Source organism: Penicillium hordei (genome assembly GCF_028827395.1).
Source record: "Penicillium hordei strain IBT 12815 chromosome Unknown utg000004l_segment0_segment0, whole genome shotgun sequence".
Lineage (NCBI taxonomy): Eukaryota > Fungi > Ascomycota > Eurotiomycetes > Eurotiales > Aspergillaceae > Penicillium > Penicillium hordei.
Genome location: NW_026623145.1, coordinates 4,351,118 through 4,377,916, shown reverse-complemented (window position 1 = coordinate 4,377,916; position 26,799 = coordinate 4,351,118). Strand labels below are relative to the sequence as shown.

General features: G+C 46.6%; 12 protein-coding genes across 12 annotated transcripts; 4 read left to right on the top strand and 8 right to left on the bottom strand.

Moving 5' to 3' along the window:
* Positions 1–1,225: 1,225 nt before the first annotated feature.
* On the bottom strand, positions 1,226–1,798 carry N7537_008817 (gamma-glutamylcyclotransferase family protein; the record flags this gene model as incomplete). The annotated part of the gene is made up of 1 exon (XM_056899871.1): positions 1,226–1,798. The coding sequence occupies one exon, from the start codon at positions 1,796–1,798 to the stop codon at positions 1,226–1,228; it is 573 nt and encodes a 190-aa protein (XP_056751947.1).
* Positions 1,799–2,639: 841 nt separating this feature from the next.
* N7537_008816 (uncharacterized protein) lies at positions 2,640–3,632 on the top strand (the record flags this gene model as incomplete). The annotated part of the gene is made up of 1 exon (XM_056899870.1): positions 2,640–3,632. The coding sequence occupies one exon, from the start codon at positions 2,640–2,642 to the stop codon at positions 3,630–3,632; it is 993 nt and encodes a 330-aa protein (XP_056751946.1).
* Positions 3,633–3,933: 301 nt separating this feature from the next.
* On the bottom strand, positions 3,934–5,344 carry N7537_008815 (legume-like lectin family protein; the record flags this gene model as incomplete). The annotated part of the gene is made up of 6 exons (XM_056899869.1): positions 5,173–5,344; positions 5,090–5,113; positions 4,917–4,987; positions 4,765–4,846; positions 4,443–4,703; positions 3,934–4,377 (listed from the first exon to the last, which is right to left on the bottom strand). Exons 1-6 carry the CDS (start codon positions 5,266–5,268, stop codon positions 3,934–3,936), a joined length of 978 nt encoding a protein of 325 aa, XP_056751945.1. The 5' UTR covers positions 5,269–5,344.
* A 292-nt stretch (positions 5,345–5,636) lies between these two features.
* Positions 5,637–6,053, top strand: tim13 (protein translocase subunit TIM13; the record flags this gene model as incomplete). Its single annotated transcript, XM_056899868.1, has 2 exons — positions 5,637–5,759; positions 5,814–6,053. 2 exons carry the CDS (start codon positions 5,637–5,639, stop codon positions 6,051–6,053), a joined length of 363 nt encoding a protein of 120 aa, XP_056751944.1.
* Positions 6,054–6,273: 220 nt separating this feature from the next.
* pkaC (cAMP-dependent protein kinase catalytic subunit pkaC) lies at positions 6,274–7,798 on the bottom strand (the record flags this gene model as incomplete). Its single annotated transcript, XM_056899867.1, has 4 exons — positions 6,274–6,477; positions 6,527–6,901; positions 6,950–7,203; positions 7,268–7,798. The coding sequence occupies 4 exons, from the start codon at positions 7,796–7,798 to the stop codon at positions 6,450–6,452; spliced, it is 1,188 nt and encodes a 395-aa protein (XP_056751943.1). The 3' UTR covers positions 6,274–6,449.
* Positions 7,799–8,537: 739 nt separating this feature from the next.
* Positions 8,538–9,734, top strand: N7537_008812 (PRCC domain-containing protein; the record flags this gene model as incomplete). Its single annotated transcript, XM_056899866.1, has 1 exon — positions 8,538–9,734. One exon carries the CDS (start codon positions 8,538–8,540, stop codon positions 9,732–9,734), a length of 1,197 nt encoding a protein of 398 aa, XP_056751942.1.
* Positions 9,735–11,087: 1,353 nt separating this feature from the next.
* Positions 11,088–12,133, top strand: N7537_008811 (uncharacterized protein; the record flags this gene model as incomplete). Its single annotated transcript, XM_056899865.1, has 4 exons — positions 11,088–11,273; positions 11,325–11,487; positions 11,549–11,641; positions 11,724–12,133. The coding sequence occupies 4 exons, from the start codon at positions 11,088–11,090 to the stop codon at positions 12,131–12,133; spliced, it is 852 nt and encodes a 283-aa protein (XP_056751941.1).
* Positions 12,134–12,821: 688 nt separating this feature from the next.
* N7537_008810 (NADH:flavin oxidoreductase/NADH oxidase) lies at positions 12,822–14,387 on the bottom strand (the record flags this gene model as incomplete). The annotated part of the gene is made up of 6 exons (XM_056899864.1): positions 12,822–13,406; positions 13,463–13,615; positions 13,669–13,701; positions 13,758–14,075; positions 14,126–14,257; positions 14,319–14,387. 6 exons carry the CDS (start codon positions 14,385–14,387, stop codon positions 12,822–12,824), a joined length of 1,290 nt encoding a protein of 429 aa, XP_056751940.1.
* Positions 14,388–17,951: 3,564 nt separating this feature from the next.
* Positions 17,952–19,413, bottom strand: N7537_008809 (endo-1,4-beta-xylanase; the record flags this gene model as incomplete). Its single annotated transcript, XM_056899863.1, has 10 exons — positions 17,952–18,041; positions 18,092–18,157; positions 18,216–18,304; positions 18,372–18,401; positions 18,454–18,542; positions 18,600–18,745; positions 18,796–18,917; positions 18,972–19,020; positions 19,075–19,115; positions 19,170–19,413. The coding sequence occupies 10 exons, from the start codon at positions 19,411–19,413 to the stop codon at positions 17,952–17,954; spliced, it is 966 nt and encodes a 321-aa protein (XP_056751939.1).
* A 2,470-nt stretch (positions 19,414–21,883) lies between these two features.
* N7537_008808 (aromatic alcohol reductase) lies at positions 21,884–22,840 on the bottom strand (the record flags this gene model as incomplete). Its single annotated transcript, XM_056899862.1, has 2 exons — positions 21,884–22,762; positions 22,811–22,840. The coding sequence occupies 2 exons, from the start codon at positions 22,838–22,840 to the stop codon at positions 21,884–21,886; spliced, it is 909 nt and encodes a 302-aa protein (XP_056751938.1).
* Positions 22,841–23,805: 965 nt separating this feature from the next.
* On the bottom strand, positions 23,806–25,913 carry N7537_008807 (fungal specific transcription factor domain-containing protein; the record flags this gene model as incomplete). Its single annotated transcript, XM_056899861.1, has 5 exons — positions 23,806–23,860; positions 23,928–24,124; positions 24,179–24,464; positions 24,517–25,794; positions 25,840–25,913. 5 exons carry the CDS (start codon positions 25,911–25,913, stop codon positions 23,806–23,808), a joined length of 1,890 nt encoding a protein of 629 aa, XP_056751937.1.
* A 54-nt stretch (positions 25,914–25,967) lies between these two features.
* On the bottom strand, positions 25,968–26,214 carry N7537_008806 (uncharacterized protein; the record flags this gene model as incomplete). The annotated part of the gene is made up of 2 exons (XM_056899860.1): positions 25,968–26,084; positions 26,146–26,214. 2 exons carry the CDS (start codon positions 26,212–26,214, stop codon positions 25,968–25,970), a joined length of 186 nt encoding a protein of 61 aa, XP_056751936.1.
* Positions 26,215–26,799: the final 585 nt, after the last annotated feature.

The following is a 26,799-nucleotide window of genomic DNA, read 5'->3' as shown; positions in this document are numbered from 1 at the left end:
GGAGAGTCGCGAGTGTCAGGAATATCTTGCCCAAGAGCCTAAGCCACTGCCTCTGTCTTTTGGTGAGCAGAGCGCCCCAACTCTCAATCTCCCAATCTCTCATAGCACTAGTACTAGTATGGATCTTACTATTTTCCGGGCAGGGGCACCACTCAAGGGCATAGCTAACCAGTAATCCATAGGTAAGGAATAATCTAGCTAAACAATAGCTAGACAAACAAAATGAAGCCTCAAACCCCCAAATTTGAGAATGAATGACCTATAAAGTGAGATCGTAATGTGGTGATTTTCAATCTCTCCTACATTCAGCACTGGAAGAGTTCTGTTTATGAAATTCAAGGTTAAGAGACAGTGTAATGGCGGGGTGATAGCCATAAGAATGAGAGGCCGTTGGACATGGAGTGGAGCTTATGGAGCTTGTGCGGCTATGGGGGCTACCTTCTGACATCAATTTGGTCCCACGCGAGCTTGTTGGCTATGATACCGATGAGGTCGAGATCTGCACTCCAAAGCGAACGTTCTCGAGGCATGAGCTTCGTCAGTCTGTAGGAGGATTGGTAGGGTCATCTCATTAGAGTTGTATCTACATTATGGTGCCGCTGAAAGTCAACATTTAAATCAAGCTTTGAAGTTGTATTTGGATTTTAGTATAAGTTCAACTAATAGACAAGAAGTTGGGATATTAGAGAACCTTAGGTGGCTATCTAGATTATTGTTGGTGCCAATATACTAATATCTTTTATATAAACCCGGTCTACTCGGTGTGTTCCTCTAGTCAACCTTGTAATTTCCAGGAGACTCGAGACAGCCGTTATATAGTTCAACCATTTCTATAAGATTTTCCAAGTGTGATGTTCAAGTCAAAGTCCAAGGGCTTAATAAAACCTTGTACAGAGTACCTAGGTATGTCCGTATCGCAGTTTCCCCAGGCCGAAAGTTGGCACCTGTTGGCAGATGCCAACTTTGGGGAAGGCGTGTCCCGGGGCCATCATCTCATATTATCACCTCTTTTTTCATCATCCCTTCTCCCTCTTTTACGGCGGACAAGCGGGAGGAAGGTGGACGCGCGAATACCTTAGGTATTGCAATGAAAGCAGATATCAGCAGCTGAGACCGAACGCAATTGAAGCGCAAAAGAAACGCGGCTGGAGAACTTCTACTGTTTTATTATAACTTCGCATTTCTTAGCACTGGGGGTCATGATACATGCTTTTCTTGCCTGCAACTACTTAGCATCTGATAGGTCCTCAGTTACCCTCTTCACCCTCCTTAGCCAAGTCCCCAGGTCAAAAGTGCCGTCACTCAAGTCTCTGACATTGCCGACAAATTTGAAAACATAACCAAGGTCATCCAAGGGCTCATTCCTGTCGATATAGTTGATGCGACAAGGATCGGCCCGATAATTGTCCGTTTCATAGCTGGCAAGCCTCTCGCCATGTTCTTCTATCTTGACATGATAGACAGCACCATTAACAGCCTTTGCTGGGGCATCTAGAAGAGCTGGATACTGGCCCCATAGCTTGCATTCGTAGCCTATAATAGTGGCGGGTCGAAGTTGTGGCTCGGTTTCCAAGCCAAGGACATCTCGGAGCATAGCGGGATCAGACAGGGTACCGTAGAAGAAATAAGGGCCAGTGGGCGCAGCAAATGAATCTATATGAGGTGGTGGCCTTTCCGGTTGGAAGAAATAGCCAGGAGGAGCAGACCTTAGCTTCAGGACGAACGGGGAGATTTTCGAGCTTAGATCTTCAGGCGGAGGAGAGCCAGCGGCTCCATCGTCTCCTTTATTGTCAGACATTTTTTTTCGGTTGGCGGCCAACAGGGTGTTTAGAGGTTGAAGGCGAGAGCCAGCTCAAGGATAGGAAATCAATAGAAGTTTCGGTCTTCCAACTCGATGAAAATATCCTTGTAGTATCAACATCCGTGAGGGTCTACCAGATAAAAATAGTGTTCGTAACTAGTTAACTATACGGTACTTATTATATATCACGCCTAGCTTGCTGTCTTTAGTATTTATAACTTATTAAAACCCCTCCTAGCACTTTATACGATGGCTTCTAGGGCTTATATTCTAGTTAATCCGCTTTAACTTACCATAGTATATATCACCCCCACACTTCTAGAAAGGACCACGGAAGCATTGAAGAAGTTATTATCATGATACGATATAGGGGAGCATATATGGTCGATGAAATTCCTTGAAAATACTTCCCTTTGGCAAGTATTAGTCTCTATATAAAAGAAACGTCCTATGGGACCACTCCTAGAGGACTAGATGGGACTCCTATATAGTCCTATAGGAGTGCCAAGAGATAGGAGTGATATACCAGGCCGCTTCTATGGGACTTTGATAGGACTCCTATAGGACTATAAATACTGTGAAATATAAAATCCGTGACCTATATTACGTGCAGGCCGTATAAGCGGCCGGCTATTCTTGTTCGTATACAAATTCAAATTATAGTGTCCCGGCATAGTTACTGATTACAAGTGGAGATAAGATGACTAAGGCACGTTATCTCCGCGATTTCCAGATCGCAGCTCATTTATCTTTTTTGACATTCACCCGATGATTTACTCAACTCCCAAACAATGAGATCCGCCGATTGGAGCCGCTTCGTCAACTGAATATATTCGCAATGGAACACCCCAAACCCACCTCGACTGAGGGGCCTGGGACATCCCACCCCCCAGAGCAACCCCAAGCCACCAAACCTGCCGAGGACTCTAAAGAATCTCACAACCCCAACCCCGCTCCAACAGAACACACCCGCACAAGTCACAGCCGGGCATTCCGTTTCAAAGACGGCAGTCGCCCCCATCGAAAACGAACCCACCGTCACAGATCACGGACACGAGACAGCGAACCCTCCAAGCGGCGCCATCGCGAGAAGCGACCCGAGCCTACAGCGGAAGATCCCTTCGGTTCAACCAGAGACACATTCCGAGAATCCCTTTTCGACGCCCTCGGCGACGATGAAGGTGCAGCATACTGGGAATCCGTCTACGGCCAGCCAATCCACAATTACCGCGTGCCCGATGTTCAACGGGGCCCGGAGGGCGAGCTGGAGCAAATGACCGAGGAAGAATACGTGGAGTATGTCCGTCGTCGGATGTGGGAGCGGACACGGGAAGGCATGCTTGCGGAACAGGAGCGTCTGCGTGCTGAGCGGCAGCAGAAAAGGAAGGAGGAGGCTCAGCGGAATGCGCAGTCTGGGAGGGAGGAGTTTGAGCGCGCAATGGATGAAAGTTTACGGCGAGGCGCGGAGCGCAAGAAAGCCAAGGTTGAGTGGGGTGCGCCTTGGGCTGAGTATTTGGAGAGGTGGGAGACAATCAGAAAGGCTGCGGAGGGGTCTACTACCAAGTCGCTGCGCAATTTGATCTTCTGGCCTGTTCGCTCTGGGAAGAGGGCTGATGTTCGGCCGAAGGCCGTCGAGGAGTTCATTCGTCATGCTCCGGCGCCGGCGGAGTTACTTGGTACGCTTAAGGCGGAGCGTATTCGCTGGCATCCTGATAAGATTCAGCATCGGTATGGCGCGTTGGGGATTGATGATGTTGTGATGCGCAGTGTCACGGAGGTCTTCCAGATTGTGGACCGCTTGTGGAATGAGGAGAGAGAACGGCAGAACTGACGAGGTGGCGTCTTGATTTTTACTTGTACTATATACCATTGATACCCCGAGCATCATGCTGCATACTGTAGAGCCCTTTTTTTTTTTTTTGAATGATCATGACTTTAATTCATTTCAAGGATGAACAGAAAAGATAACAAGAACTATTGTAGATCAGAATAAAAAGAAGAGCTTCAAACGGGCTATGTATGCAAGATCCCTTTCGCTAGACAGAAACTGGAGCAACCCCAGAGACCAACTTGAATCGCACAGGAGAAAGGTTTAAATCCTGTGCCTTGCCAAATATCCATACAACGTAAATTTAGAAACGCGATGACCGGGCCTTGGTCCGGTAGACCGTCCAGCCAAAGTAACCACCGACAATAACGGCGAAGAACAGAACAGTCTTGAAGAGGAACCAAGACCAACTACTCTTCTCCTTGACAGGATTGGAGGAGGGGCGAACACGGCCCTTGGACCGGTCTTCCGTGGTCTTGCCCTTGTTGTTGTTACTGCGGTTAAGGGAGTATAGGTTCTCAGCCTTGAGGGAGATGATGTCGTGGTTGTCGCTCAGCTCGCCGGTCTCTGCGGAGAGGCCCAAATATGCGACGGAGGGGATGGCGATGTTGGAATCTTCGGCAGAAAGATTGAAGCACTCGGTCCATGTGTCTTCGCTCTTGTACTGCAGCTCCAGGGACAAAGACTTGTCCTGGAAGTAGGTAAGGCGGGCTTTGGTGGGGACGGGGGCGCTGCGGAGACCACGAGCCTGTGGACAGTTAGAGGCATATCCAAAAAAATAATAATGTTAATCTGCTAATCAATTCAACTCACAGAGCAACCGGCTAGCTCGTTCGCCTTGCCATCATGCGCCTGGTCGTAGGTGGTCTGCCCGTCACCCATCATGGCCATGACGTAAGGGAACGAGACACCGGGGCGATTGTTCTTATAGGTATCAAAGAAAATACCGAGACCCTCGAATCTATCCGTCGAACCGAAGACAGGACCCTGGGTGGCACGCTCCTTCGTGAGCCAGAGCGCAAATCCATCACCATGCAAGTTACCGGAGCCGTGAATCTCGAACTCGAGCTCAATCTAGTAGGGATATACGTGAGCTTTTGGCGCAAATTTTGATTCGCGGGGACCGTGTATTTACCTGCCAATTGGTTGCGGTAAGAGGCACGCGGGAAGAGATCCATCCTTGCTGCGAGGGCCGGTCAGCCGTGAGGCGGACGTATCTGAACACAAAGACGAAAATCAGCATTGGCGGTCATGAGGAATTCCACCAGAACGTCAGAGAATCCTTACTTGTCAGCGCGGATTACTGTATCTCCTCCGAAGTCGAACCAGCGGCTTTGGAAATCCGAATCGAGGTATGGCTGTTAATGGCGGTCAATACTGATATTCTTCCTCGGAAAACGAGCTATGCGTGGTCTGTTTTCGGCAGTCGCAGACAAGCTGGGCTCAGGACATAATCATACCGGAGAGAGGCTGTGGGTGCGAAGCTAACAGACGTCCAAAGTCAGTACCTCGGCTTGGAATCGAGTCAACATTGAGCACATACGGGGATGCTTTTGATATTTGGGTCGTCATAGGCATTCACGGGTAAGGCGACCAGGCCCGCGAAGCAGAGAAGTGACGAAATAGACGGAAGACGCATTGTGGAATTGTATTAGGGCTCAATGGAGGGGAGCCCAGAATGTTTCAAGGATAGACTGGAGGTGGGGAGTACGGGGTACGGTGTCGCCAGGACCCGAAAACCCAGCGAGTAGGAAAGAAGAAAAGAGGCCGTAAAAAAAGTCGAGTAAAATCGACAACAAAGAGTGAATAGGCAAAGTTCTTGAGGCGCGGAGACAAGGAGGTGAAGTATACAGCTTGTTATGCTAAGGTGTCCACATCGGATGTGGCGCAGTAAAACACCAGCCACAGCCCTGCACCTCAGATCCTGAAGTCCGCCGACTTTCTTCGATTCGATCCAATTCAACCCCATCTCATTTACACCTTTTCCACCAATCTCATTCTTTCATAATGTCATCGCTTTTCGGTTCCGGCTCCGCTGCTCCCATTCAGACCTCCGAGGAGATCAAGGCAGCTGTCATGCGCCAGCTCCAGCAGGAAGCCGCCATGTCGAACGCCCGCTCCCTGATCGGAGTACGTCACCACCCTTGATATCCAAATCCGGAAACGAACTGACAACAACCGCAGAAAATCAACAAGCACTGCTTCAAGGCCTGCGTTCCTACCCCCGGTACCTCACTCTCGGCCAAGGAGAACACCTGCCTGTCTAGCTGCATGGAGAAGTACATCGCCATGTGGAACACCACAAGCAAGACCTACATTGCCCGTGTCGGTGTGGAGACCAAGCGTATGGGTGGTCAGGATGCTGCTGCCATTGCCTCCATGGCTACCGGCATGCCCGAGGGCGGCAGCGGAATCCTGGGCTAACTCCGATCCATCCTCAAATCGGAAGAAAGCAAGATGAAGGACGAAACAAGAAGCAAAAGACACGCAGACCTCTGTGAATGAACTACTGTACGATAGAAGCGGCCTGGTAGCCCGTGTATAATATGGGCGTGGCTTTTTGTGCCCCGGTGGTTGGGAGAGATTGGGAATAGAACAGGGTTCACGACGAATCCATTTGTACATCGAGCAGGCAATTGAAAGAGAGAGAGAAAAAAAACACAAAAATTCGATCGTAATTGCTAAGAAAAATGATGTGCATATAGAAAAGTATGGATTTTCATATAATGGCGCCTGGTTTTTCACGACTCCTCCCGGGGTCAATCAGTTCCGGCCCTCCCCCAGAGGACTTTTCGTCGCGTCATAAATCATACAAGCACCTTAGAAGTCGGGGAAAAGGTGGCCATATCTGGAACGAGTTAGTCAGGTATGCGGATGGCGTGGAGACAAGTACATACGGATCTTCTCCTTCCTGGCCATAGTGCTCTGTCTCTTCCGGATACTTGTCATATTGGCTTGCATCGCCTTGTCCACCGCGAATGGGTGGGATATATGGCGCGTCAATATCCTTACGAGCTAGTCGGTCCCAAGTTACCTCGGCGAACCAGGCATGGTTCTTGACATCACTCGGGCCACCGTGCAAGTTGCCGAGGCGCTTGGTGAGGTCGGATGTGATCAACTGAGAGAGCAGATCGACTGCGTCGTTGTGCAAGTATGGAGGATACTTTACTTTGCCGCGCAGAATATTCTCATAGATCTTGACTGGAGATCCACTGTCCCAGAAAGGAGTGAATCCACACAGCATTTCAAAGATTAAAATTCCCAATGACCACCTTGGGACAGTTAGAACAATTCGACGGAAGCGTTGAAAGCAAGCTTACCAGTCAACTGATTTGTTGTATCCCTTGGAAGAGACAACCTCGGGTGCTAGGTAGTCGGGGGTACCACAAAGTGTCCAAGTAATATCCGGCACATCTTTAGCAAATCCAAAATCTGTGATCTTCAGGTGACCATGACGGTCCAAAAGAAGGTTTTCTGGCTTCAAATCACGATAAATGATTTGATGTGCGTGCAAATACTCCAGCGCTAGGGTAACCTCCGCGGCATAGAATTTGGCCACCGGGTTCGGGAATCGCTAATGACAGATGAGTTCTTTGTTTCACACACAAGACCGAAGGAAGTGGTCATGGATCACTCACTTGTGACTTGCGCAGGAGACTGAACAATTCACCTCCCTCCACAAAGTCCATGACCATATAGAGGTTTCGGGAATCCTGCCAAGTTCCCCACAATGTAACGAGGAATGGATGGCGGACCCGATTTAGCATGCGGCGCTCGTCATTTGTGTGCTCGATTTGCTTCATCTTGACCACCTGGGCCTTCTTCAACACTTTCATCGCATAGAAGCGATGATTGTGGTTAGACTGCACCAGGTGGACACGGCCGAAGCTCCCCGTTCCCAACGTGCGCTGAAGCTCGAAGTCCTCCTGAGAGTACTTCCCCTTTGTAACACGCTCCTGCTTCGGCTGCTCCTGGTTTATAATGTGGTCGATACTGGTGGCATTTTCGTGTGTACCTGTAGCCGTACCCGTACCCGTGTGCTGGGGCGAAGCGTGTGAAGCGGGTTGCATGGATGCGCCTGAACCGTCGTGGTTCTGAGAATCTGGTTTCCCTAGATCTTGCGAATCCTTCGTACGCCTCTTCTTCAGTAAACCTCCTAGACTCGGCATGGAGAGAAGATTAGACAGGCTTTGGGGCCATTGGGGGGGGGGGGGGGGTAATGGGGGGAAGAAAGCTGGAATGGGAGGTCCGGATTAAGTGGGGAGGGGCAGCGGCCAGAATGACGCATTGATCTTTCATTATGCATTTTACGTTTGATACACTTGAACGCCTCTATACCTCTATTATAAGCTAATATGTTGATTTAAAAGTCTTCTATTTTGGTCTCAATCGAATCTATTTATCTGTTAATTTTGATATTGTGTCATTAGTATGCTCGTTATTCCGAGTAACTCGGATTTTTACTTATCTACACATACAATCCCTCAACTACTACATATATTAGATATCAATCTAGAGTTCATTCGATTCAGATGATTCAACTCTTTAACGATAAATGTCTATGAACACCATTGTCCAATGTATGACTCTATTAATCTCCATAGAAGCGGAGAACCCGGATGCGATGACGTTACAAAGTGATGCGATCATCCCTGCTGTTTCACTGTCGAAAGGCTGAGCTTTAGCTTGTGTTTTCGGACATTTTTCTCTTTGGACCATTCCATCCCGTCCCCTAGTCCACTCTGTAATGTCTTTTCCCTTGTCTATTCTCCGACTCGAGATTCGGAAGTTATGATTATGTAATATATATTGGTGCCTGATGGATCAGGCATAAAGTAATTTAACTTGTCGCCAACTCCGATCTTAAATCCCAAGGACACAACAACAACCCGACATAACTTTCCCACCATGGCGCTAGTAAGCTACACTGACTCCGAAGGCTCAGACGCTGAGCCAGATACTACACCCGCGCCCGCACCCCAGATTAGCAAGGCAAAGAAACTCGGCTCCAAAACTGGGTTCCATGTCGAGCGCAGCGAATCGGGCAAGATCCGCGTCGCGATTCCAGAAATCAAACCTGAACACCCATCCGGCGACGACACCGAAGATGGTCCGCGAAAAAAGGCTCGGTTAGGTGGTGGAGGAGGCCTTTCGGGATTCAACGCTTTCCTTCCAGCGCCGAAACGAACACTCGAAAAGAAAGCACCAGTGGCGACAACACGAAAAGCGTTCAGTCTCAAAACAGGAGCAGGCCCTGGGTTTGATCGCACAGCAGATGCGGAAATGAAGAATGATTACGCATTCGAAAATCTAGCGGGAGACGCGGAGGACACCACATCTGCACCCAGCAATTCAAAAGCCGACACTTCAACAGATGCATTGACGGAGACAATGAAGACCCCAGCGGAGGTCAAATTGCAAGGAAATCCGATGATGTTCCGACCGTTGTCCGTCGGACGACCTCAAAAGAAGAGAAAGACAACCAAGATTGCTGAACAACCAACACCCTCCTCATCAGCAGCGCCGAAGCCTGCTCAACCTCCACAGCAAGCTCCTGCCCATGCCCCTGCCCCTGCCCCTGCACCACCAAAACCCAAAGTCAGTCTCTTCTCTTTATCTACGGACGAGGCCATTTCCCAGCCAGCCCCGGCACCTGGACCATCAGTCACCTACCAGCCGCTGGTATACAACGCCGAAGGTGAAGAAGTATCGGCAGCTGATCCAGTACTCGCCGAGCCCGCACCAATCGCCGTTGGGCATTCAACAGCAACAGTATCAACCGATCCTACATCATCATTGGACAGCATTGCCAACGATCTGAATTTGTCCAAAGCCGAAAGACGCCAGCTCTTCGGTCGGAATGCCATGCCGTCCCAGTCACAGGTGCGTACCTTTAACACAGACGAGGAGTACGCGTCAAACCAGGTTCTGGCGCAAGGCGAGCTGGCCGGAACACAGCACAACCCTGTGCGCTCCATTGCGCCGGGTAAGCATACTCTCCAGCAATTGCTCAATGTTGCCAGCTCTCAGAAGGAGGCATTGGAGGAAAGCTTTGCAACGGGTCGGAGAAACAAGAAGGAAGCTGGATCCAAGTACGGATGGTAGTTTTAACATATGTACCGGACAATGCCTGGCACTCGGGACTATTCCCTTTCCGTTTTAGTGCTCACCCCCTTGCCGCTTTTTGATCACCGAGTAGAACTGAGCATGTCTTTGAGTATCCTGACTTGATCACGGGCCATCATATAATCATCGTGATCTGCCCGCCCGGGCTCACTGAGTATCCTAATCATCCCCTGAACACCCTGATCCATTCACTGATTATCATCTGAGCGCTCTGATTTGTTCACATGGTTGAAAATCCATTGGAAAATACGGATCCGAATGCAGCTTATTGTACTGTTCTTATAGCCAGCGGGTTTATGATAGGACTAAGACTGAAAGTCTCCGGCTCGGGTAAATTGACTTATCTATGAGCTTTTTGAATGGCATCCACATCTTTCCGGTACTAACAGCTGATTAGGCAATACTCCATATTAACTTTCTATATAATATGATCGACGTCATATGAGGTTGCCTATAACGAAAAGGTTGCCTCGTAGTCCACTGTGGCGGAGAATAATCATTTAGGACTTCCGGAGGTGGGTGAGGCATGAGATCCGACTCCGGAGGACTCAAACTTGAAATTTGACAGTAGGTTCACGAGATCCTACTCACTATCTAAATATCTCAGCCTAAGGTTGGGGAGTAAACAAAATCGGCACCGGATTATGAATTCATCGTGAGTCATCGAAATGCATAAAACTATGAAATGTAGATTAATTGTAGAACGAGAAAACACCATGTTATTTACGCTCCAATTTTATTGCTTTCAAGATACCCGGCATTCCGAGTGGCCTGGAGGATCAGCTTACTGGAGAAATAAGCTCAAACCAGGGATCGACCCAACTCCGGCAATGGTCACTTTCATTACTATGATAAAGGGTGTGTGTTCCTCGATTTGTGTAAGAATATCATTTTCAACCTGCTTCACCAAACTTTACACCTACCTAGCTTGGCTCTAAATCGTATATCACGACCTGCAAATATGGTTCATATAACCTAGAGGGTCATACTGAGAGAACGGGGTGGTAGAGTGAACATATTAAGCGGTGTATGCATTTGGTAGTAACGATATTTCGCTTGGGAACTCACCCCCGGATGAAGATTTTCGAAATGGAATGACCAAGGTCAGTCAAATTGGTCCTATCGGACACGGGCGGAGTGGGGAACCACAGTTCTATTTTACGGAATGAAGACCATGGGTACAGTCAACGGCATGGAGTTTCCATGATGCTTTAAAGCATGTTAAGCTCCAGCCATCCATTTCAGATTCAATTGATGGTGACATCCAGATAACGTGTCAAAGCACTTTGGTCAAAGTACAATTCATCCGAACACTTCAATTTTTTTCCCATTATGAGCGCCTGGGATATCTCTCAAAATGCTTCTCTTGACACAACTGTGTTGCAAATAAGAGAACATGGGAGTGGGATATGGATCCTGACCATGGCCTCACCTTCAACCCACAACATTCTTTCGCCTCTTATGATGGGCGCACTAGCTAGAGCAGTCGACCATCTTTCTTCTCTCGGTGATCAGCAGGTATATTTCAACCTTTCTTTGATGGGTGTGCAAATTACTCACTTGCCACAGGTCAGGGTCATCATATTGGAAGCTGCAGGAAAGTCTTTCAGCGCTGGGATTGATATAAATATGATCCGAGATGAACCGAACCTTGAATCCAAGATGATTCGGGCCATCGACCCTATGTATGCAGTACAAGAGTCAAGAGTCCCAGTGATTGCTTGCGTGAGAGGTAAGTTGGGGTACTTTTTGAATTGTAAGACTGGTTTCGTCTAACTCTAGTTTTGTACCAGGCGCTGCTTTTACTGGAGGATTTGAGCTTGCACTAAGTTGTGATATTCGCCTCGCATCCGAAGATACGGTCTTTAGGGATAACCATGCCATGTGTGAGTCTCTCTTCGTCCTTCTTATGCTGGTTGTGTCTTTTATTCGAATGCCATAATGCTAATATGCATACTTCCTCCGCAGACGGTGTCCATCCAACGCGGGGCATTTCACAACTTCTCTCTCGACACTGTGGACCATCAAATGCAAAGTTAGCCTCTCTTGCTTCCTTCCCCATTTCAGCAACCTTAGCACTCCAATGGAACATTGTTTCCCAGGTGGTAAAGTCTCCGGATGACCTTATGCCAGCTGCATTACAGATTGCGGAGTCAGTGGCTCACAATTCCTCTCTGCTCGTGGCAAGCTTGAAGAATACCATTGACGTGGGGAGAAGTCTGAGTTACGGTGAGGCTCGGAAGTTTGAGCTTCAACGAGAGGCACAGTATTATAAAGCCATGGATAGCGAAGATTTGGCAGAAACCCTGAAAGAAGGTGCCCGGAGATTTGATCAGAGAGTGGCAGAATTGGGAGTTGGTGAAATTCAGCTTCCTTGAAGTTGTATTTATACCAACTACATGAAGTGAAGTAACCACGAGGCTGTTGGCCACCCAAATCTCCTTACCAAATTTTATATATTCTTGAGATCTTAATTCACTGAATTGACAATTATTCTGCGCATTAGTATGTTACGGCCTTGGCAATTTTCGCAATCGATCTTCTGGATCGGCAGCCCTCGGGCTTGGACTCATGTCAAGATGCCTTTACCAAGTAAAGACTGAGTTCCACATTTAAAAAATCAGTTGGAGCAACCGTTGCAGGGCATTGACCGTCTGTGACGAACAACAGATGATTCCGCGAATTCTTTTTGCTGTGAGGTGGGATTCGCGGCACCCTGTTTTATCCCGAGCTCACTGGCAAAGCCAGAGCGTATATACAGATAACACGGCCTTTCAACCATCGCACTAATACGAAGCATATGAGTAAGACTAAAGAGCTAGGAGTTCTCTATTGAATTATGTACCCGCTTTCGTCTACCTCAATGATCACAGGCATGTTGGTGGCTACCTAATGATTTGAACTCAGCAAGTCTAGGACGAGGACCCTACAAGTGGTGATGAAATCTTTCGAGATCTTGCACTTTAGACCTAATACAGATGTATAATAATTCGTAAGGTACCCCTGTAATATATATCCTATCTAGAACACTTGAACAGTCGAAGGAAATTTCTACGAGCTATGCAATCACTTCCGACGACGTCCAGCAAAACCCCAGTGGATCTGATTGGCTGACTTTGTATCAACATCGAGCTCATCCGCAAAGGTCCAGACCAGTCCGGGGTTCTTCTGGAACATCCGTCCAATCAAAACCATATCAAGGCCATCCCCCAAGAGGTCATTAGCCTGGGGACCGGAAGTAATAGCTCCGACAGTTCCCACAAGAAGACGGTTGCCCAATTTGTTCTTCACTTGGAGAGCGGCCGGGGCTTGATATCCTGGTCCGCCAATGATCTTTTGTCTCGGATCATTACCTCCGCTAGAAACATCGAGGACATCTACTCCGCGGCTCGCCAAAACCTCGGCGAGTTGAATGGTAGAGGTGACGTCCCAGCTGGGCTCATTTACGAGGTGCTCTAACCAGTCTGTGCTGCTAACACGGAAGAAAAGAGGCATCTTCTCGGGCATATTTTGTCGAGACACGTCAACCAGCTGAAGTGCGAGTCGAATTCGGTTCTGGAAGCTCCCACCATATTCATCAGTTCGCTTATTGGAGACCGGGGAAAGGAACTCGTGGATAAGATATCCGTGTGCGCCGTGGATCTCAATAGCCTATTAATGATTTAGGTCAGCTGCGAGTGCACACTTCATGAGTCCAGTGAACATACATCAAACCCAGCCCGAACTGCTCTTTTAACAGCTTCGCCCCAGGACATTATGAAGGATTGAATTTCGCTGTGAGACATCTCCCGAGGAATGATGTTTTTGTCCTTGTAGGCGATAGCGCTCGGGGCAGCCACATCATCAGGCCAGCCGTGACGCTGTTGAGATAAATTAGCAATTTGTGAATGTCAAATTTGGGGTGCCTTCATACCGGTGTAAAGCCCTCATTTTCGAAACCATTGGTCTTGGGTGAATGGTTAGTATATGGTGGGATTCATATAGCGTCTAGATAAAGCCTACCGATTTCAGAGAAGCCCCTGGGCCTCGAGCCATGCTCAGCCAAGGTGCAACAGTGCTTGCTTTGCGTCCAGCATGTGCGAGTTGAATACCAATGAGCTGGCCCTGGCTATGAGCAAACTCCACGATCCTCTTCAATGGCTCGATCTGAGAATCTTTCCAGAGGCCGGAGTCCTCCGGTGTAATTCGACCATTGGAAATGACGGCAGTGGCCTCCACGAAGGAGAGACCAGGTCCACGTGAGATAATGCCGCCCAGATGAGCAAAGTGCCAATCGGTAAGGTGCCCATCCGCGGCTGAATATTGGCAGAGGGGGGAGAGCTTTTATTATCAGTTATCGCCAAAGCGATGAAACCGCAGGGGCTACTCACCAAAATACGATTGTGAAGCTCGAGGCCTCTAATCTTCAACGGAGCAAAGAGCTTGGGTACATTTGGGTCATTCGGCGCCGGTGAGACAGCTGTGCCGGCGGGCGGGTCTTGCTTTGGGGTAAAATAAGATACCTGGTGGAAGTCAGGTCTGCGCCAAGTCCTTAATAAATCTTAACCTAGGGGTCGCACTTACACCGCTGGCCGGTTCGTTGACTATTTCAATGATAGCACTTTCGTCAGCGTTTGCGTAGTTGGAAGGCATCTGGAACGATTGCAAAGGCTTGATTGATTTATTGTTACTGCTATAAAACTCGCGGATTTGTAGATTTATATAGTCCGTTTCTTTTCAAATGTATTTCTAAGCCAGGGGGACCACATTCGAAGTTTAGATCTTCCGCCAAATTCTCTCCGATAATGTGGGCTTCTTTTGTCTTCACGTTTGCATCATACAAAGAAGCTTGACCTATCATGAAGATCCTCATTGGGCTGTTGAGGAAACGAGTTTGGCAAACTATGCAAACAGTGATGTATAGACTCCGAGTCCGGTGGACTCGGACTCGGAAAATTGAAACCATTTAGAAAGCCATCTTCCTCGGTGACTTCTTCTGGTGGCCCAGGCAGTCAGAGAGACATGTTACTGTTCAATGGTCACACCGGCCACATTGGTAACAAAACTTAGGCCGGAGTTGGGCGTTGGTTTACATTACCGATCTAGCTGAAAATTCGTGAAGCTCTCTTTCTACTTAGCCACCGTGTAAATTTCCAGACCTTCCTCATAGCCTATGGAACTCTGGTAGTCTCTGAAGTATTAGTAAGGAGAGAGCAAATTCTGAAAAGACGTTTCGATATGGTTTGTCCGTGCAGACACATGAAAACTTTCCAACTTTTGCTGTGTTCAGTGAAGTCTTTGGCTCCCGGTTGGACGGTCATTTAGGAAATGGCACCCTAGAGTTTACGTGTTGAATAAATAAACATCATTTCATCGGGGTTGGTTTACGGTACCCAGGTACATAGGAAAGCAACCAATAGTATGATAAGGTAGTACATCATTCTGGGGCACTTCCAGGAAAACTAATCGTCATTGAGATGGGAAGCAGGGTCTATAAAGAGATGATTTGTTCTTAAGGCCTAAGTCGTCTAGTCTTTAAACTTCTTCCACATTTTAATATATTTTCTCGCATACCTAATGTTCATCGCAGGCTTAAAAGAATTTTTAAAGGAAAAGGTCGGGTAAGGACTGGTTCGGCGGCTGGATGAGAACACATTCCAGAGTGCCATAGTAGAGATATACAACTCTACTTTCTACTTCCACAAGTGATCGTGGCCTACGAGACTTGGTTGTTGAAATAACTTTAAATTACCTTTCAGGGTTGAGAACTAGCGAGGAAGCAGCTCATTTGGCTTTTCTAATGGCTTGTTGAAATATATGCCCCAGTTTTCGTCGGATTTACTTATCACAATGGTGAACAAAAAAGTCCGTGATTGGAACCAATATGGTGTGTGTAAAAAGAACTGGGCTCACGAGAGAGAAAAATAGTCTTATGAAAGGTATCAACCATGAAGTTGGTTTTCCAAGCTTCAAACATTGCTCCAGGGCTATTAAGACTTAATGTAAAGCATTCAGCATGCAAATACAAGACGTAGAGGTACCTTGTTACCCCGTTAATTCATTTGATCAATCTTAATTAGTATTATGGGAGAAATACAGCCTATTTTACCACTAGACCATAACAAAAACCTCGGTTCCTGTTTAGGGCCTAGGGGGCCATATCCCAGTCTGACAAGTATAATTAGCATCATCGGGCCCAGTACTCCATAATGGTCATGCAGAAGCTCTAGTGGTGCCTGGCAGGCTTTCCCTTATGCGAGCATTGGTTAAACATCATATTTTTCGTGTCCACTATGGGCGGCGTACAAGCCATATCTCGCAGAACCACCAAGGACAAATAGGCCATGAATCTTGGATACGGATATTTCACTAGAGAGACTGAATAGATCGGATATGGTAGAAATAGAAACACAATAGTGCGCCGGACGGAGGACGGAGTAAGGGCAGGGATCTTGATACGACCGATATCAAAGGGAAAAAAGGGACGTCCAGTGTGTTCCCCATTACAGTGCCCGAGACATTTACGAACAAAAATCGTGGTAATTTAGGTGAAAACTGTGGTCCTTAGAATATCAAAAGGCGTATTTCCTCCTTTTGCCGTTCTGAACTTGCCTATCATTCGCTATATATAACTGAACACCACGAAGCTCATCGACCGCTCGTAAATCGTTCCAGTCTTTCATTCCTATTTAGAGTCTGTAATGCTAGGGAACGAGCATATTGAAAAATCAAATCATGAAGACAAATCACAGAAATATTTAGTTATGAACGTAGTTTTTCCAGATTTATGCTACCTCCGAGGCTCCAAGTACGGAAGATGCTAGTTTCCTAAAATATTCATTACTACAGTTCTTATACCTCCAAGTCCATGGATATTTGCGCAGAGATTTTCATATTGATTCGTGTCTACAAATATTTGATAGACAGTGGCTCAATGAAGGAAAATTGAATCAGGTGCTTAGGTATACCTCTTAAGAAGGTAGTTATATACTCCTACATATTAAGCTAGGAATCCACCATTAGGATAAAGATAATACATTGAAGATGATCATACCTTATCAAATCCTGCCCTCTATAGATGCCTCTCCCGTGAGAATAACCTCGGAGCAATTGCCAGATCACGCGGTCCATGCAACAAGAGCTCCTGCGCATCGGGCTACCTTGGAAGCTCCTTCAGCTGAAAGATGAATTTCTTGTAAGCATTACATAAGGTGAGACAATCGGGAAGAATCCCTGTTTTAAATTCAGGGGCTCTTCTTTTGAAACATGACTATAGCCTATAATTGGCATAGCTGAGACAATTTGACAGTCTAGGCCAAAGACCCTGAATATCATCAGAGCAAGGCTGAGGAGAACCCTGCCCGCCGGCAGATGTCGATATTCAAATTACCGTACCCGGTTCTTTGCCAAGCAACCCAACGTCTTGCTCATTGTAAATTTTAACGCACCAATTGTTTTTGTATTTCCTCTATAGCCGGCTGCTTTGCAATCCGCCTTTTCAATCTCTTCATTTCTAGAGCTTGCTCTTTAGACTCCCGCGCTCGTATCAAAAATTGGGAAATTCTGCCGAGTGTAGTCTAATCGAGTGGGGTTGATGTTCAGGGTCTGAAGGAAGTGGGACATGTCTCCATAGACACTTCTAATTTGACCTAGCTTAGGTCCTTTAATATCGATGCGGCTGGCCCTATCTGAATATGCTTCACCGTAAGTGCTCCACCCTATACCCTGAAAGATCGACCATTCCTCAAGACATCTCAAATGCCTATGTTGCATATCCAATTTCTATTAGTTAATTGAATAAATAGAAACATTTTTCTGAATCCTTGTCTTTTATGCTCATCACGATCCACCTTAATAGAGCCCTAGCATGATACCTACGGGTCCGGGATGTAAAGGTACATAATCACTCTTCTGTAGAACATATGTATTACTATGGCCAGTGTCAAGAGCTGTAGACAAATACTTTAGTCGGCTCGCTTTCGCTTCCATCTTGAATTGAATTACGGCAGGACGGCAAGTTCTGTACAACATGAAAGATCTTTCGATTGATTTAGAGAAGCTAGGTTATCTGCCTCAAATACAACATTCTTTCCTAGTCCTTCTTTACCACCCCCATTGTCTCTCGAAGACTTCGCATCGTTTGTACACTTGGATCTGAAGTGTAGCCTGCTCAGTAGCAGAATTTGCAGCTTCAGATAGAGATCCAAAGCTTTTTTTTCAGAGGGCATTTGCGATGGCACCGTAGGCATCCTTGGGGCTGTAGTTACCGTCGAAAAGCAATGGGCTCTCGTCGGCGCGCCACGAATCCTAACAAAACATTAGTAGTCTTTTCGACCTACGGGGAAATGGGTATTTACCGGGTCAGCAACTCCCCAAACTGTGATTCCAACACACTTGGACTGGTTCAGACAAGCCTTGACAGCCTATAAAAGCAGAGGGTTAGTGAGGAGTCAATCATATTAAGACATCGTCGGAACTTACATCTACGTAGTCGGTAGAGCTGGCGCCAGCAATATCAAGCTCAGTGATAGCGACCTCCTTCGTTCCTGCACTGGCGAGAGCATCAAGAGCTGTGAGAGGCTGTTAGCTAGTTTTCGGCCATGAAGCAAGTGGGTACTTATCCAGAAATTGCAGCACCGGCACCGGCGCTCAGGTGGGTTTGAGAGCCTAGAAAGGAGTGAGTAATTATAACGGCGAACTGCAATGGCGAATATCTTACCGATTCCGTCGATTGGGACACCGGCAGCAACCCACTTCTTGACGTGGCTGACCATACCCTGCAATTTAGGGGCAGAGGCGGTATCCAGGCTGCATAAGGTCAGAATCTATGTAAAATAAAATAAAAAGCAGAGGGCGACGGCTCACTTGTAGTCATTGATGTAGAGCTTTGCATCTGGGTCAGCAGCACGAGCCGTTTCGAAGGCGATCCGCACAAAGTCTTCGCCAAGGACTCTGGAGAAGACACTATCACGAAGGCTACCATCCTCGTTGAAGATTTCATTCACAACGTCCTTAGGTCGATTAGTAATATGGTCTTATAGAGCTTATAGATACCACATACCCAGGCGTAGATTTTGCCCTTGTACTGCTTCATCACCGTAGTGATATGGCTCTTCATGACATTTGTCAGGGTGGTCTTATCCGAGATAGAAGAGACCCAAGATGGGAGCTGGGAGTGCCACACTTAAACAAGTTCAGCTTGTCTTTCTGCGAGATGGCTAAATTATTCGCACTTACCGAGAGTATGGCCGCGGACCAACTTCCCATTTGTCTTGGCAAAGTCGACCTAGAATCTGTCAGGGCTGGGTAATTGCGGTATAAAATCCAGGGTATAATATACCAGATAGTCCGAACCGTCGAAAGAGAACTGTCCTTGGCTTGCTATTTTGTAAATCAGCTTCTGGTTTTCTAGTTATACGAAAAATTTATACTCACGCTCAGTAGCATCCCACTTCATACTATTCTCCGGGGTTAGTTGACCGAAGTCAGCCTTGAGTATTTCGGGGATCTTTGGGTTCTTGCTCAAGGTGCCCTGGTCACCAATGTTTCCCAGGTATTTCTTCCCATGGGTCTTGAATTTGGCATCAAGGCTCTCAGTGGCCTGTCGGGATTCAACGGCTCCCGACAGCGCTTGGCCAGCGAAAAGCGCAACTAGAGCAGCAGTCTTGAGTTGAATCATATTGGGAAAGATGTTGGTTCTTCGAGTCGATAGATGGAAACAAGTGTGATGGAAGACATCGTCGGGGAGGGAGGAGGACGATACTTATACATAACAGAGCCCAGCATTTCTTAGGCAAGAGAAGTTCATAGTTGAGGTGCTAGCTAAAGGGGAAATCCTTTCCCGATGTAAAACGGGGGGCTCCTTCAATCTATCTGGATCACTACCAAGGAACGGACGGTACCTATTTTATCCAAAAATTCAGTAAATAGCTTGGATGGAATGATATTCGATCTTTTTTAGCCTAAATATTGGCAGAGAAGTCTTCAACCTGGAAGGAAATGTGGGGTACGTAGTAATTCGTACTTTGAATATGATGATACAGGCTAGTCCTCGCCCCAATATGTAACAATGAAAGGACCCACACATCTTGGCTTGTGTTTAAAGGTAGAATCCATTTGAAACGAAGAGGGGGGCCCTCCCGCGTGGAGACGGCGCCTATCAGCTATGCATACGTCGGGGTTTATCCGAAATAGTTAGCTCCTTCTTCGCTAAGTAGGTTTGCCTCGGTTTCGAATGACCTCAGCCAATTTTCAATTTCCCCACTAAATCTCCCGAGATACTTCCGAGCGAGATCACGTTTGATATTCTTCACAGAACTTGTCTTTTGGCAAGGCCCAAGCCACACCGAGAGGATTAGCCAAGCAGTAATTTCAAGGAACTAGTGATTTCTTTGGTGAAACAGCCGCATCACGACAACACGCCAGTAAGATATCAACTAGTCTAGCGTCACTATCAAGGCCCAAGACTAGATTCATGATCTTTGCGATGTATTGTTCTATAACGGCTATACTCGCAATAGTTCGGTGGACTACGGAGTAATGTTCCTTGCTAATGTAGTTTATCCTGGACGATCTCTCTCAATGCAGCAAATAAAAAGAATACCAAGGGTTATTTATTTCCAATTGAAACATTGTGGATGTTAATATCGAAAATGAGGAATCATTTCGGTTCATTTGACCCAGCAAAACAATTCAATTTTGTTAGAGAGGAGGGCAGGGACTACAATGTAGAAATACTGAGCAGACTGGAAACCCTCTGGATCGTGTTAGGAGAGGAAGAAACTATCTGGTGTGTGTTGGGCCTAAATGTACTAGGAGTGTAGTCCCGAGCGAAGTCTAGGGCATAGTATATACACCGCTATAGCTACGATTGGAGGTTCCGATCGTCCCTATGATTTTTTAGCCGAGTGGTTAAATGCTCCTATGTAATCACACAGGGTGCAGCGGTCTGAGTTCCCGTCTGGATTCTCAGTGAGTACTCAGTGAATGCTCATTGGATGCTCGTTGGATGCTCATTGGATGATCCTTTAACCGCATATATATAGTATTAGCAACCGGATAAAAAGAGATCGTCAGCAATTTTGCCAGCCAGGAATGCCCTTCCGTACAGTCATTCCCCTTGGCTTATTCAGTGTATATATTGTCGAACAAGGTGGAACTGGTGGAACTGGTGTGAACTAATACCAGGATCTTACTATGCGTCAGCTGGAAGAAATCTTTACGTAGACCCCTATACAGGGAGATCCTACTAAGATCCTACTAGTCACCTTGGCAGATTATAGCAACGTTGCTATCGATATAACAGCTAAGGTTATTCGCAAATCGTGAATAGGAAATTCTCGAGACTTAATGAAATACCAATATGAACTTGAGTTTGGATGGATCATGTCAGGCAAGACACAACCCCTGTGCACCGTGTTGCACAGAAACCGAGGATATCGATGAATCGCGATATCAGATCAATAACGAGCTCCCCAGGCTCATAACCTGTTGAGATCTACGATCTAGTAGATGAGACCATGAAGCAGTACAATGTGTGATATTGTAGTGTGTGGTTGCTAAGAGGAGAGAGAGAGAGTTAGACTACTGCTACTATGGAGCATGTGACACTGAGAGTTTAAACAGTCCTCTTTCGTGGTTGGCGTATTCTGGGAATCGCTTCGGCGAGACATCGGGGTAAATAGAAACATCGTCATCGTCAACCGTAACAGATGTTGATCTTAGGAACTAAAATATGGGGCTAAAATTGAGCTAAAAATATGTGCAGAGAAACAGGACTGACCATTCAACTAGATCAGAGCCAACTTATAGTGTATAGACCAGTAACAATTCAGGATAAATAAGTTCAAGTAGAACCATTCCAGGATGGAAAAACGGCCGATTGAAGAAGAACACGAGGGAGGGTATGTTGAATACCCATCAAAAGATTTGAGTCTTGGCGGTTATAAGCACGGTCCTGCAAACAATCCAAAAGAAAAATGACTCGCCATACAAAAAAAGGGGTAGCCGATGCTAAGTACAAAGTAGGCATGGATGCAGACTTGATGCTTGCAATAAGCAAGCCACCAACTGTCTCCACCGTGATGGCATGATGTAGAATTAACAGCGCAGGTAAGATATCCCATATTCCCTTTAGTCTTGGGCGTGAGTTATTGTCCCTTCTCGCGAAGCTTGCTAACAACCAGATTCTCCAGTTCTTCGTCGCTCAGAATTGGAAGACCGACCAAGTCATTGTCCACAGTGGAATAAGCCGAGTTGAATTTACCACTGAGAGCCATGGCCTTAAGCAAACCCATGATAAATCCGAAATCACCAGGGTTCTTCGTAGCCAAATCCAGACTTTCATTGAACTTAGTTTCGCCGTTCACGTATGTCTCTTGCCACTGGCGCCCAGATGTAGAATATTTCTTGACGATGGAAACCATCTTCACCTGTGTGATGAGAGCTTGATGAACGAAAATATTTCGATTCTTGGTTTGCGCCGGCACCTTCAGAGCACCTACAACGGCCTTTCCAACGCCGTCGAGGGTAGTCACGCTGAAAGGATGTTGTCCCTCGTCGAAGTATTCGACCGATGAGGTGGAGAGGTCCAACAGGAACGGCACATCTAGGATACCATCGAAGAAGCCACCAGTCGATAGGATCGTGTATTCAAGTTCGCCCTTCTGGGCTTTCTCCTTGAGGTAGTCCTGAATTTGGACGAAAGGATAATTTGTTGGAAGATGGCGCGCTGTGGGATCCGTCGTGATGGAGCCCCAATCAGACGGAATGTACCGTTTGACTCCAGCTTTAATGCAAGCATCGATAATGACCTTCTGTCCAAGAATAGCAGCAGCTCCAAGGGTGGCAACCACGACATCCTGGTTCTGTAGAGCACTAACTAAACTGTCGATAGAACTATAATCGACAGCAGAGGTAGATACCCCAGAAGGAAGCCCACTGAGGGAAGAAGGGTCGCGACTCAGAACTGTGACATCGAAGCTACTCTTGGACAATTGCTCAAGGACGGCAGTACCCAGAAGGCCTTTCTGTTAGTATGTATTAGCAAAATCCATCCCTAGTCCTGGAGTACTTACACCAATGAGTGCAACTCGTTGAAATGACATCGTCTTGCTTAGTGAAATAATATATTGCGAAAGAGTTAATGGGTTAGAAACTGGTGCGAAAGAGGTTCCTTTAATACTCCCAAGATGAAATCATTATTAAGCCAGTATGTCCGGTGCTTTCTCAACCACTCCGTATTCTAGTAATCGACATTAAAATTATATACAAAGTAGGTCGGCAACCAATCATGGTATCCCATGTGGAAATTGTGGAGCCAAAAGTGACGATTGGATAAGCAGATAAATCTACGCGGATGCAAATTGGTTCCGACTTACTACAATGAGTTAGCTTACTAACTACGTGATTATCATGTTGAGGAAGCAAATTCAATCCGTTCATGATGGATGCGATTAGCTTAAAAATGTTCTAGCGATGACCAAGCAATACAAGATATTTCCGTAGTTCCCTAACGCTTACTTTATTAAGTAGTGCATTTCTCGGTCAAATTCGATTCTTAATCTAACAGCTCAAGTTAAGTCTAGCCAAACAATACATTACTCTTGTTTTGCAGTATCAATGACTGTCTTTCGAATTGAGGTTATTTCAGACATTACTTGTCCGGTAGGTAGAATTCAACCATTTTTCTTCAGCTTACTAGCCACTCCGAAGGTACTTATCAATTCACAGTTCTATTATGCCGGCAAAAGCAAACTAGAACAAGCCATCTCGCTCTAGAACAAAGCCTATCATGGAAGTTTTGATTCATTTTCCATCACATGGAGAGTGTAATATCTCGTCCCAGATGCCCCACCAGACGAGGCCACCACAGACTACATCAAGCAGAAAACCGGCCTTTATAACATCACACCCGTAACAACAGAACTAGCCCTACCGAATGACTGCGGGTTCTTGGGTATATTAGTGACAGAGCGATCCCTACTCTTTGCCACCTTAACTATATGGACAATGATATTATACTGCTAGTGATCGGTGTTTTCTAATATTTTGCAAGCAATTGTGAGTTGAATTACCATCCGAAGGTGAACCGACTCTGAGTGCCGCATGTCTCGTGGAATACTTCACTGATCGGAAGATTAGCTGAGGAAATATTAATTAATTGCTTCAGCTCAGTCCATATTGAATACCTACGTAAAGACAAATTGGTAGGTTTCTGGGTTTAGCAACGCAGGTCCAAGTACCCCCGTACACGTGCTTGGCTTTGGTTCAACGGGAAGTATATCGAAGAAGACATTAGCAGCAAGAGCCTGTAAGGTTGGCATGTTACCCATCAGGCCCTGTGCGAGATGCATATGGTTGCCGTACAAGGCTGGCTGTGATGCAAGCCTCTGCCAAGGTGTAAGCGCAAATCCTCTTCATCACAGATGGACCCTTGGACTTACTTGGGCCTTTGCATGTAAGCTAGTGGGACAACCACTGCCTGAAAGTTCTGCTGATCGAGGGACATTTGTCTCTGTTATGACTGTATCGACTGCAAGCTTCTCTAATTCCGTGCACAGATGCAACATGTGCGCCACGTCGAGCCCTCCACGTTTTTGGGCGTTGGTCAGAAACTTGACAAAATCACCAATGTGTCTCAAGTGGGATCGTACTCGCACATCGGTGGGGTGTCTGAGTAAAGTTGCTACTAGGGCAATACACGCAGACAAAGGATAGAACAAGATCTGCCTGTGAATCATTATATTTAGCTTTATTCCATACACATGACTTACATACATACCAGAGACATCCTGGTGCTTGGGGTGGTAAAAACTGGAGCAGGCGAACTGATTCTTGGGCCATACTCGTGTGAATGATCTCTGAGGAAATGGATTGTGAAAGGCAGTCGAGATCATTAGTTGGCATGAGGTGCGCCGCGAAACTGTGAACTGCGCTCATAGCGCGATAGTAAACAAGATGTAATAAAATGATAGGCTCCCTTGGCGGAATGACGGTCGACCAATCGATGTTGCCTGGCTGTATATTTAAAGGGACGTGTGCCTTCCAGTCCTCAAGCCGGTACTCCAGCTCCACGACTACTTGCAAAAGCTGGGTTGCACTGCACTTAGTGCTCTTTTCAGAATACAACTGATTCTGAATCTTTGATTCGATCACGGCCAACTGAGCCCGCAGTCGAAAAATGGTGGCTTCCACACACACTTCTGAGACAACAACCTTCCCAGGGCAGCCGAGCGAATCCGAAGTTGTATACCCAAGACTGATATCATCATCGTTGTAAGTGGACGGCATTCCAGTTTTGATGGACATATCTTTGTCTAGTATATATGTAATCCAAAACGCACGCTTGTGGCGCTCGGCAGTATTTGGGTTCATGTTCGTGTAGAAAGAGCTTCTGTGAAACCCAAGTGTTAAGGATAGTTTCGCGGCCTCAGAGATTAGAAGCGATGTTGTGCGTGAATCACTTGATCCTTGCATGAACAGGGCCATAGCAAGAACTGCTTCCAGGGCCAGGATATCTGTTCCCCGGGAGACAATTGCTGGAAGGACACCGAACGAATTTTTAAAGAAGTGCCATGACAGATCTATCATTTCACTATATGAATCCTCGGCTGCGCGGGACTGAATTGCAATCGCCACTGCGGTGTTCAGAAAACCCCAGCGTGCAATGTTTTTGTCAAGTGAAGAAGCATCACTTGCGTATTGCTCATCCAGGAGTGTTACCAAATTAGATGGATTGAATAGTGGCCACTGGCAGTTAATCTCGTTGTAGGATACCTCAAACAGTGATTGAAGGTGGACCTTTGGCGGGAGGTCTGTAAAGATAGCACAGATGAACGGACCACGGCGAAGTTGGGCACGCTGCCGTCTCACAATATTTTCGTCTGGGAGGAACTCGAAGAAACTCCCTCGGGGAGCAGTTGATGCTTGACTGTTTGCTCCAATCGAGGGTTCTCCAGTAGGTGGCAGGGGTGTAGTGGATCGTCTGACTGTATGTTCCAATGGGCGTACATCACTAGACCCAAAAGTAGAGGTCGGGCCGAGTGCCTTTGTGGCCATCCTATCTTAGTGGCGTTCCAAAAGTATACGATGGCCTGGAGCTTACTTGATCTTGTATGAGCCCGGAGCGAAGAAGGGAGGTTTCCAGTCTTGCGATCTTTTCCTCCAGGTTTTGGACATATGCGTTCCTGTTCAGAAGATTTAGACTGACTCGGAGTAACCGCCATGTTCAACTCACACTTTACCCTTGCCCCGCCTTTTTACTTGCATGTATTTACAAGGCAGTCCTTGCTTCAAACAAGTAGAACAACTTGGCAGATTCCCCTCACATCGCTTCTTTCTCGTCTGGCACTGCTGACATGCCTTGATACGTCAGATGCCCTGCTGGACTAGGTGCTCTTTGGGAACTTACATTTTCAACTTTCTTCTTAATTTGGCTCTTCGATCCCAACCGCCCTCCACTACTAGATGCAAGCTCCATTCAGACAAGCTGCCCGGACAGATTATTCCTATGGCAAAGGCTAGTAGGGGTTATTTTGACCTTAAGCTAACCTTCGGATACATACCTTAGGTCTAGAATAGATAGGTCTTGGTGCAAATCGTTCTCGGGGTCACTTAATAATCCAGCTCAATCACCTTTCGGTGGAGGAGTAGCTGATTTGGTTACGAGGCGAAGCGAGTCATGCGCTCAAGGAAAGTGACGGTGCGATACGTTTTGTATCAGCTAATCCAGGGTGTGATTGTGGAAGTACATTGATTAAATTGATCTACGGCAGGTATATGTCGACCTGGATTCCCCAGACATTCTCCGAGTGTGGCTGAATCAGCCTAGGTGGCTGACAAGTGATTATTAATCTTGCGGAGGCAAAATACATCCGACATGTGGGACACTCATATGCATTTCATCCTCGATACCATCTACTATTTCAAGTTCAGAATTAATTATCTTGTGACTTACAGCCGGACAACTAGAGGAAGTTTTATAGTATAATCTTTCAGTCTTAAGAAGCTTTTTATAGGAATGGCATACGCGAATTTGAATAAACTAAAAAATGTACATTCAACG